Here is a 12,093-nt window from a genome sequence, read left to right as displayed (position 1 = left end):
GATTGTTGTAAATTGTTTCTATCCTTCTCTCTTTTTGTTTCTAATTGGATATTCCTCAAGCCATCGACATCGTAAGCATTGATATTGATTTTGTGAAAACAGTTATATCAGATTTTGATTTTAATATATATATTCTAGTAAATATATTTATGCTCAATGGTTTATCTTCTTTTTTTTAATTATAAAATTATATTTTTGTACTTAAAACAATAAATATTTTTAATAAATAAATAATATATATGTATATATATATATATATATATGAGTTGAAGTTACATATGATTGTCGGTGAACATAATTTTTACACAACTAAATCATAATTTATATGTTGTAAGAAGTACATATTTTATTTTTAAGATTGCAATCTCATATACTAAAAAGATTTATCTATAGAAATTCATTAGATGATATAATAATGTAAAAAAATAGTCACACTAGTGAATAATCATGTATAAAATAAAAATACAATATTATATTGGAAAATTCTGGGGCGCCAAAGTTAGGAGGTCTAAAGGTGATTCACATGTGAATAAGTTACGCACTTTACATTGTCAAATTCAAGTTGAACCAATCAAATTTAAATTACACACTTTACATTGTCATACACAAATTGAACTATTCGAACTTAGATTAATTGTAGGGCCATTTTGCCCAAAATTGAGTATGTTTTATTATTTTTTGACATAATACATAAATATATCATTTAACTTGATTTTTATTGATATTTGTGCGATGGTGCCCTCCAACTTTGGTGTATAGATAAAGACTTAAACTTGTATAAAGTTGAATAAATTAATAGACACATGCATTCTACGTGACATATACATATATAATACCATATAGGATGCAAATTGTCACATAGAACGTTAGCAGTGGCGGATCTAGAAATTTTATATTATGGGTGCTCAACTTTTTTAGCTCAAAAATTACTACTTGAATTGGGTGCTCAACTAATACATTTCAATGAAATACTAATTTTGTATACATAAATATTACTGTTTGTCACAAAAGGCAGTGGGTGCTTAAGCACCCATTATGCACAAGGTAGATCCGCCACTGGACGTCAGACATGATGCATGTGTTTGCATGATCAACTCTATACAATTAATTAGTTTAAGTGTCAATTCGTGCACACCTAAAATTGAAGGACATAGATATCAAATCACCAAGTTAAAAAATACGTTTATGTATTATATCTTTATATCTTTTGGGATATTGTGCGATGATAGCATCATTTCACATTTATTTATCCATTTTACTTTAGACATTTCAAATGATTATTTTCTCTAACTAAACCTCGATAGTGTTTCTTTTAATTTATTTGAAGCATATAATTACTTTTTTTTCTCTGTTTACTAAAAAGATAATTACCTAAAAATGCATAAAATGATAAAAGCAGAAAAAAAAAACTCATTTTTCGACAATGCGGCTAGACTACTGCGTCCACCCATCCACACACGCTATACTCTTCAACTTTCTCAACAAAATATCAAATTGGGTTTGACTTGTATTTTGGTTTTCTTTTGTTTAATAAGTTTGATTTATATACCATTAATGATATAAAGATTTTCTAAATTGTCATTTCAATTAAATATAAGTTTGCATGGCAAAAAATAAAATGAATTACACGCAAAATATGTTAAATAACACGTTACATCAATTAAAACTATATTGAACATAACAATATTGTTGGCAATGAAATGAGTCGCTTACTACTATTTAAAAAAATGATCTGATTTCATAAATTGGAAAAGAAAATTAAGATACTATTTTTAAAATGATGGTCAAGTAATATAAACGTGGGTGTATTCTCTATTGTCTATATAAATAAACAAGTTTTGATTGGCACTAATGGAGTATCACATAAATTATAGTCTAAAATAATTTAAAATCTAACTAAATACAATCTTTAAAAAATTGAACTTAATTAAATAGAGTAAGTTAAAATTATTGAGTTGTTCTAAATCCGTAAACAAAAGCTATAATTCTGCCCCTGGCTGTATAGTGCCTATATAAACATTCCGTTAGCTAGCAAATTAGATTGCCAAAAAAGAAAGTAGAGTCATAGTGGGGATGGGAAATATTAAGTTTTTCTTGTTGATGTTTTTTCAAATGGTGATTGTGGCCTATGGTCAGTGGCGGACCCAGAATTTTTGCTCAGGGGGTTCGAAGTATAAAGAGGAAGTTCAGGTGGTAATGCAAGTGTGCGGTGAGNAGTGCTCTCTTGGAGCTGCAAGCAAACATAATGAATTCGAATGGCGAATTGTTGGTTGATTGGGCTGGATATAATACGAATGGTTTTACAGATTGTTGTTTTTGGAAAAGTGTAAAATGCAGCTTAGAAACAGGTCGAGTGATCAAACTCCATCTCAAAACAAATTTTGGCACAGGGGATGGTTGGAGATTTAATGCCTCTCTCTTTCTTCCATTCACGTCCCTCCAACTTCTTTTATTGTCTTACGGAAATATTATAGGGTGGATAAAAAATGAAGGTCTGATAGATCTTGTACGGAATATATTAATGACTCTTTAAAAACGGAATATATATTACTTACATGTTTTCTTGGTCTGATTTTGTTATCCAGGGTTCAGTAAACTATGGCAGTTGCCCAACCTGAAAGTACTCGATTTGCAATTCAATCCCATCCATCCTGAAGTTTTAGTATCATCTTTATGTTGGATTTCATCTCTTGAGGTTCTAAAACTTGGTGCAGATGTTGGTGCCTCTTTCAGCATACCGACGACATATAATATATTTGCAATTCAATTCCAACCTGAAAGTACTCGATTTTCCTACATATGCATATACCTGTAGCCATTTTTGGACGATATATATATATATATATATATTTACTTAGTATAGGTGTAGTTTTTGGATGAAGGCATGAGTAAGAAATGTGGAGGGCTAAGCAATTTAAGAGAACTCTGGTTTGAAGGTTATGAAATCAATGACATCAATATCCTTTCTGCATTTGGTAAGCTCTCTTTTACACAACAAATACATGTACAAAGTAACTCAGAGATTTACAGAATAATAAGTTTTATTTTCATAAATCAAATGCAGGTGCAAATTCTGGACTGAGGAATTTAGAGAAGCTCATTTTGAATGATAATAACTTCAATTCCACCATCTTTTCAACAATGAAGATTTTTCCGTCTCTCAGGCATCTCAATCTCGCCTCCAATGAAATAGATGGAAATATCAAAATGAATGGTTTGTTGTTACGCGGCTCTTCATATCCAAGTCTTCCCCACTAAATATCTCAATTTTATTTCTTCGCATATCAAATTAAAGTTTGATTAACCTGTGTAGATATAATTGATTTGATCAATTTGGAATATCTGGATCTCTCGGATAACAATATAGAGAGATTTGCGAATACCAAAGGTACACGAATCAATGCAGTTGCTCTAATATTGAATGTTTTATTTTAACCTCAAGACATCCTACAGAACAAAATAAATCTTTATGGACTTCCTGTAATCTAAATGATTTGAGTAACCATACAAATTAGATTTTAATAAGATCAAATTATTCATTATTACGTAAAAACGTGTATCATTTATTTATGCACCATTTAACAGATAACAAAAGAATGAGTTCTTTGCGGAATTTAGTATTGGGAAGTTCCTACTCCAACTCTAGCAGAGTCATACAATCCATAGAATCACTCTCATCTCTTAAGTCACTTTCTTATGAAAATAGTGATCTCACTGCTCCAACCATAATTTACGGTAAGCTCAATTCATATATACCTTAGCTTATTTCTATCGGCACTCTTTTCTTTTGAAATGTGAACTTACTTTTTCTTTTTTGGACTCTATCATATAAGCATTAAGAAATCTGAGCACGATGGAGTACCTATACTTGACGGAATCTTCTTTAAATGACAACTTTCTCGTGAATATTGGACAAATGACTTCTCTTAAAGTGTTGAGTATGACTTTTGGTGACAATAATGGCACCCTCCCTAATCAAGGTAGCGTGTTTTTCTGATGTCTTCATTTTCATGAATAGGGTGTGTTCGGTTTAGCTAAATGTCTCTGGACCTTTTTTTTAATATATATAGGTTGGTGTGAACTCAAACACATTGAAGAGCTGGATTTTTCAAACAATAATTTGGTGGGAACACTGCCTTCGTGTCTTGGAAACTTGACATCACTTTGATGGTTGAGTTTTGCTGGGAATTACTTCAGCGGAAATATAGCGTTACATTCTATTTGGAGGAGACTCATATCACTTGAGTTCCTTGATATTGTGGATAACCAATTTGGAGTTCCTCTGTCATTCAGCCAATTTTCCAACCATACAAAATTGATCTACTTGAATGTTGGTTATAATACAATAATAACTGATACCGATTTCCTAAATTGGATCCCAAATTTCCAGTTGGAGCTTTTTGCTATATATGAATGTATAAAGCTTCAAAAATTGCCTTCTTTCCTTCACTACCAATATGACTTGAGGATTCTTGATATCAAAGGAAATCAATTGCCAGGAAACTTTCCAACATGGTTGTTAGAAAATAACACCAGACTTGCAGGGATTTATAGTAGAGATAATGCTTTCAGAGGACCATAGAAGTTGCCATCGAGTCGTCACCTCCATCTAGAGACGATTGATGTTTCTAATAACAAACTAAATGGACATATTCCAGAAAATATGAGTTTAGCCTTCCCAAAGCTCACTTTCTTGAACATGTCACAAAATTATCTTGAAGGTCTTACACCTTCCATATTTTGTGGCATTCATTTAGAACTCCTAGACCTATCTGACAATATCTTGTCCGGAGGAGGTCCTAGTTATCTGGCAGTTGGTTCTCCACAATTGTTCTTCCTTCGGTTGTCAAACAACAAGCTTAAAGGAAAAATATTCTCGGAGGAGGTCTTGCCACATAGATTATCATTTTTGTGTTTGAATGACAATAACTTTGAAGGTGCACTGCCTAGTGACATTTTCCCCAGATCCCTTATTGTACTGGATGCTAGCAGGAATAGTTTCACTGGAGAGATTCCGAGATGGATTACGGATAATACAAGATTGTTACAGCTTGATTTGTCCAAGAATCATCTCGATGGTTCAATTCCAGATGAGATTTGCAATTTAAAGCTCATTGAGGTGTTATCTATATCCGAAAACAGGCTTTCAGGCTTCATACCTTCTTGTGTGAGTTCTTTACCTCTCAAACACATCCATCTTGAGAAAAATCAATTGGGTGGTGAATTGAGACATCCAGAGGTGTATCCAGGAGGGGGTCACTGGGTTCACGTGAACCCATGCTCCCCTCCTGAAATCATATATAGTAGTGTTATATTTTTTAAAAATATTTAAATATAGATATGTGAACCCACATTTGAAGTATTATACCGTGCGATTATGTTGGGTGCACCTCTCAAAGTGATGTTAGAAATTTGAATCTTTTAGTTATCTTGTTTTATTTTTCTTTTTAAAATTGGGTAATGTCTCTCTAAGTGGTTTGGATAGGTAAAAATAACTTTGGACCTATAATTTTAAAATTTTAATTATTTTTAGTGATAAGAACCTAAATGTTAAATCGATCAAATTTATATCTTAGATCCACCTTTTTGTAATAGTGCACCCATCATCTCAAAATCCTGGATACGCCTCTGGTCAGACATGTACTTTTCAAATCGTCTTTTCTGATAACTTTGGATCTTGGGTACAACAATTTTACAGGAAACATCCCACGCACCATAGGTTCGGTTAATAATCTGAACTACCTTCTCCTTAGCCATAACCAATTGGAAGGGGAGATTCCAACTCAGATTTGTATGTTGAAGAAGTTATCTATTGTGGATTTATCTTTCAATAAGCTTTATGGTCCACTCCTTCCTTGTTTGGGTTACTTAACACAAGCCAAAAAGGATGCAAAGATAAGTAGGACCTACTATCCTACGACTTTTGGGCATTCATGGTTAAATTTTCTGGGCTGGATACGTTTGAAACAGAACTACCACGTTAGTGAAGGATTTGTAATAGGCACATTTTTAATGGAGATGGAAAACCAGGTCCGGTTTTCAACGAAAAGAAACTCATATATTTATAAGGGAATCATTCTAAAATATATGTCGGGTATTGATCTCTCAAGTAATAGATTAACTGGTGAAATTCCCGTTGAGCTAGGGAAGATGAGCACTATACATGAACTGAATCTATCCCACAACCATCTCATCGGAAGATTACCAAACACCTTCTCCAATCTACAGAAAATTGAGAGTTTAAACCTTTCCTTCAACAACTTGAATGGGAGAATTCCTGTTGGTCTAATTGAGCTAAATTCTTTGGAAGTATTCAATGTTTCATTCAATAACTTATCGGGTGCAGTGCCTGATTTTAAAGCACAATTTGCAACTTTTGACAAAAGCAGCTACGAGGGAAATCCTTTTCTTTGTGGTGATCCATTAGACAACAAGTGTGGGATGAGTCCTAAATTGTCAAATAGCTCCAAGATTAATGGAGATGAGGAATCAGCAGAATTGGAGGATATTCAGTGTTTTCACATTGGCTCTGTTGTGTCTTTTGGAGCAATCTTGTTGGGATTAGCTACAGCGCTCTGCTTCAATCCTCATTGGAGAAAAGCATGGTTTAGGATGATAGAGGCATTGATGTTTTACTGTTTCTATTTTGTGTTGGACAACATTGCTACACCCGTAAGAGTAGATGGTGCAGGAATATTGGTTAATTAGGTAGTTGTTTTAAAATGTTGTTGTATGTCTATCACCATTATTATGTTGTCATTCAAAAAATTGCCCATGCTGTGGGGTTAGTTCCATTTTCATGTATCTGTTTGGAGTTGTTACAATTTCATAATTGAATACCCCATGCTCTCTATGTGATAAAATTCGATTTTGAGTAATTTGCTATCTTTTCATTTTCAGCAGTAAAAATTCTAGACTAAAACACCGCTCCAACTTAAACCATAAAGGTGGCTTCAAGCTACTATGTTGCTCTAGAAGGATGCAGAAGAAATGATTAGTGCATGATTCATGGATCAACGGCAGAATCTGTTGGACCAGCGGTTCAACAGACTCTCCCACCACCTGTCCTAAGACTAGCAGCGCTATCACTCATTCCAAAACCAACGTAGCAGATGACAACAACAATAAAAACTCCAATCATACCAATGATTCACACCAAACAAACCGTCAATTCCCCAAGCGCAGTGATGATGAAAACAGAATTTAATTTCTAGCTTAAAAGGAAATTCAAAATTCTGTTTATCAAAAGCATTACCAAATCCTCGCAGATGCATACCCCCTCGAGCAACATCTCTAAATCTTCTTTTGCATCAACAGTGGCTAAGAATTTAATTTTTAGCTTACAAGGAAAACAGCCAGTTGACATTGGTCACGGTACTAATATGGGAAAGCCGGATGTGTACTCTTAGCACAAATCTACTTGGTCAATCTTGGGCAAGACTGCCGATAAACTACAGTAGGGAAATTAACCAAAGGAAAGCCAAGCACGGATGAGTTAAGGAAGCTTTTCAATAGCTACATTCCTGTGAAGATTGCCTACTTTGATCCTAATCACGTTTATATAGATTTCACCAATGAGCTAGACAGATTTTTATAACATATACGGCTAACCATTTTCACTTTGGGATCATACACCATGAAAATCATTAGATGGACACCCGATTTTGTCCCTGAAAACGAAACATCGTTGGCACCCATGTGGATTCTGATCCATCAATTGCCATGGAATTTATTTAGATGGAACATTTTGTCTAAAATGGTTAGTTCAATTGGTTCTTCTATGGCCCCTGATATGGCAACGTACTCTTACAGATAAACATGAAACAAGAAGAGGTGCAATGGCAAGTTCAACAAAATCAGCCCCAGCCGACTTACTCACACTCAATAAAGCTCATATTGTTAATGAAACTACCAGAACTCGTGACAATATGAGCTCACACCACTTCCATGAATTCCTCAACTACCAGTTCCGCTCTGAAAAATGGTATCAAAGCTATGGATAATAAGAAACATAGGAAGAAACATACTAGTAGAAAGTTAAGAAAAATAAGAAGAAAATTAAACAAATTATATCCGGAATATAAACAACTCAATATCACAAAAACTGATAACGAAAAATTAGATCAATTAATAGATAATATATCTAAAATAGAATATAAATATATTTAATATTTAAAGATACAATGAACAGCGAGAATAATGAATATAAAGAAAAACTTACTGAAATAATTATAGCGACAAGGCAAGAATTAGAACATAGGCAAAATAGACTTAATAATAACATATTCGCAGGAATTTGTAAAAAATCTATAATAGCACAGAGAAAAACTATTTTTTATCTAGAAATACAAATAGAAAGTTTAGAATATAAACTTCAACACAATCTATAAATGAATAAAGAAGAATACGCAATAGATGAAAAAACATATGAAAACTATGACGGATTAAAAATAAAGATAATATTTTCTAATCTAGGAAGAAGATATAAGAAAATAGGTGACAATCTAAGTTTTATGTTAAAAAAAAAAATGGTAAAACTAGAAGATAGTTTAACTGTTATGACAAGAATAACAAAAGAAAATGAAGAAATAGATAGAAAAACGAAGATAGAAAAAATAAAACAACAAGCAAAAAAGAAAGAACAACAATTAGAAAAAGTAAAAAATACTAAAATAATAGAACTAGAAAAAGAGCTGGCAATGTTAAAAGAAATGTATGAAATAAAACAAAAAACAAAATTAGCAAATGAGCTAATTAAATTTAAAGAAAAATTGCAATTAGAAGATGAATTAGAAGGAAAAGAAGAAAATAACCAAGATAATCTACCTGAAATAAGAATTGATGAAATAAACGACGATGATCTAGATGAACAACATTCAGAAACAAGCGAAACATAAACGGAACTTTTAGCAAACATAGATAATACAAAGAATTTAGAAGTAAATACATGAGACGTAGACATGGATGAAAAACCTAGCACATCAGGAGTAAAAAACCCAAAAAATTTAAATCCAAAATATTCTAATGAAAACTATGGACAATATGATAGAGAAAAAACTATATGGGATAAAAGATTAAATAAAAAATGGACGCCTAAACCAATAACTGAAAAACATAATTTTTTAGATTTAGACTGTGTAGCAGATATAAATAAAACAATCCAATTATGGATGAGATATATATCAAAACAATTAATAGATAACAAAATAGTAATAACAGAGACACCAGGATATATAGAAAGAATGCTTATAGGAACAGTAAAATTATAGCTACAAAATTTATTAGATTAAAGTTTACAAACTCTAAGAAGTAATAAAAAATTTGATGGTGACATAGCTACTATAACTATGAAAATATTATATAAATACGAAATAGCTATAAGAAATGAATTTAGTAGTATGACAACAGAAGTAGAAGAACAAAATAAAGAAAAAATCATAAACCGGAATCTAATGACAAAATTAGCAATATGTAACATGTGTTATATAGATGAATATACATGTGCATTTAGAGAATACTATTATAAAGGAACATATAGCATAGACGAAAGTAAAGAAATAAGAAAATTATATTTTACAAAATTATCGGAACCTTTTAATTCAAAAGTAATAAAAAGCTGGAATGAAACCGGATTAACAGATACCTTAGGAGCTAGAATAAAATTCTTACAACGATGGTTTATGGAACTATGTGAAAAACATAAAGAAGAAATAAAAATGGAAAAAATATTAGTAAAAAACTTGGCATGTTGCAAAAATAAAACAACACCTCAATTTGGTTGTACGAATAGGTATTATAAAAATAAAAACAAATATAATAAAAAATACAGATCAAAATATAAATATAAAAAACCAAGAAGAAGATACTATGTAAAAAACTACAAAACCAAAAGACCATATAGACCAAAAAGAAAACTAACGGAATGTACTTGTTATAATTGTGGAAAATTAGGACACATAGCTAGAGATTGTAAATTACCTAAAAATCCTAAGAAAAAACAAATATCAGAAATAATAATAAACGATGAGAAATATACGCCGATAGAATACATAGATTATGAATTAGAAAGTGAAGATAACATATATGAAATATCATAAAATGAAATAGAATAATGATATAGAAATAGAATCAGACAATGAATTCTATAATATGACAAATGACTGAAACAAATTTACAAATAATAAATAAAGAAGAACATCAAGACGAAGAATCTTTAGAACAAAAAATAATATTTGATAATAGTATATTTGAACAAATAAAAGGAAAAGAATTAGACCTAAGCATAACAAAAATGTTCGAAATACGAACAATAAGAAGCTGGTTTAAACGACAAAAAGAAGAATATTATGTAGTGAGTCAAAGAGAACATATCATAGATTGCAAATACACCAAAGGAAAGGCTAAAATACCAATAATAAACAAACGAATAATAAATAAAGAAATACAAGATATTAAGGATAAAAATTCAATTAAATATGTACATTTAGGAGGAACAGAAATACTAATAAAAGCTTGTTTTAGAGAATGAATAGATACACCCATAGAAATATACTTAGCGGATGATAGAATCATACAACCGATAGAAAAAAGCATAATAAGTGCAGTAAAAAGTAACCTCATATACCAAAAATTTAAATTTATAATAAGTGCTAACTACTCAGTAGCAATAAATGACAGGAACATAGATAAATCACTAGTATTATATTGGAGAATGTCGGGAATAGAACTAGCCCCACGAAGTAAAATATTTACAGCTAGATGTAAAAACTTATATGTTCTAACAACAAAACATAAAATAACAGCAAAAAATAAAATAAAATAAATAAAAATAGAAAATCCTTTTGAAAGGATAGTTACAGTCATGGATAAAAATGATTATAGTTATAATGAGATTGATATAGAAAACGATTTAGAAATAGTAAAGGAAAGATTAAGCACATCAAAAAGAATAAACTGTGAAATACCACAAATATCATAAAAAATGAATACCTCAAGAAGAACAGATAAAACTCCACAAAAATCAATGGAAGAAGAAATAAAACCACATCATTACTACATAACGGGAATAATGGAACAACGAAAATATTTAATATTAATAAATACAGGACTAGAAGAAAATTATATTTTAAGAGAATTAGTGACGGAAGATGAAACAATAACTACTGAACAATTATGCCCCGAACTACCAAAAACATTAATGTATACCGAAGAAACTACAAAAAAGGAAATGATCATTGGAGGAGTACCAATAGTAATAAAATATATCAAGGAGATGAAAATATCACTTTAGGAATAAAATGGCTAGAACAAGTAAAACCATATAATCTAGAAGACAAACAGTTAATAATAAATTATGAAAATAAAAGAGTAATAATAAAAAGGACTTTAGTATGATAAAAATATGAAAATATATATACTTGCACAGATAATAATAGAAGGATATTACAACAGATATTATACACCAATGATAGATACGGGAGCAGAAGCTAATATATGTAAATACAATTGTTTACCAGAAGATAAGTGAGAAAAATTTAAAACACCGATAGTAGTAACAAGATTTAATAATGAAGGAAGCATGATCACATATAAGGCAAAAAATATAAAAATACAACTATGGGATAAGATATTAACTATAGAAGAAATATATAACTTTGAATTGACTACAAAAGATATGCTATTAGGAATGCCATTTTTAGAAAAATTATACCCACATATAATAACAAAAACACACTGGTGGTTCACAACACCGTGTAAACAAAAAATAGGAGCAAAAAGAGTAAATAACAAAAAACGAAAAACAACAGAATGGATAAAAGGAAGTGAAAAAATTACACAAAAATTAGAAAATATAATGAAGAAGACCCTAAAATAGAATTAATTATATTCTCTATACATAAAGTAAAACTAATCCAAGATAAGTTAGAATTATTATATAGTGAAGATCCTTTACAAGGATGGAAAAAACATAAAACAAAAATAAAAATTGAGCTAATTGATAATAATAGTATAATAACCCAAAAACCATTAAAATATAATTTTAATGATTTAACAGAATTTAAAATATATAATAATTGAATTAATAGAAAAATG

At 30.7% G+C, this 12,093-nt stretch overlaps 1 protein-coding gene across 1 annotated transcript; it reads left to right on the top strand.

Annotated features, from left to right (window-relative positions):
- Window positions 1-2,073: 2,073 nt before the first annotated feature.
- Window positions 2,074-6,704, top strand: LOC125842418 (receptor-like protein 9a). The gene is given in 11 exon segments (XM_049521716.1): window positions 2,074-2,171; window positions 2,218-2,492; window positions 2,586-2,780; window positions 2,883-2,975; window positions 3,065-3,214; window positions 3,314-3,388; window positions 3,586-3,735; window positions 3,834-3,980; window positions 4,071-5,231; window positions 5,639-6,670; window positions 6,673-6,704. Coding segments are annotated over 11 exon segments (3,408 nt in total).
- Window positions 6,705-12,093: the final 5,389 nt, after the last annotated feature.

This window comes from Solanum stenotomum, chromosome 10, assembly GCF_019186545.1.
Source record: "Solanum stenotomum isolate F172 chromosome 10, ASM1918654v1, whole genome shotgun sequence".
Taxonomy (NCBI): Eukaryota; Viridiplantae; Streptophyta; class Magnoliopsida; order Solanales; family Solanaceae; genus Solanum; species Solanum stenotomum.
This window is presented reverse-complemented; position numbering and strand designations above follow the sequence as displayed.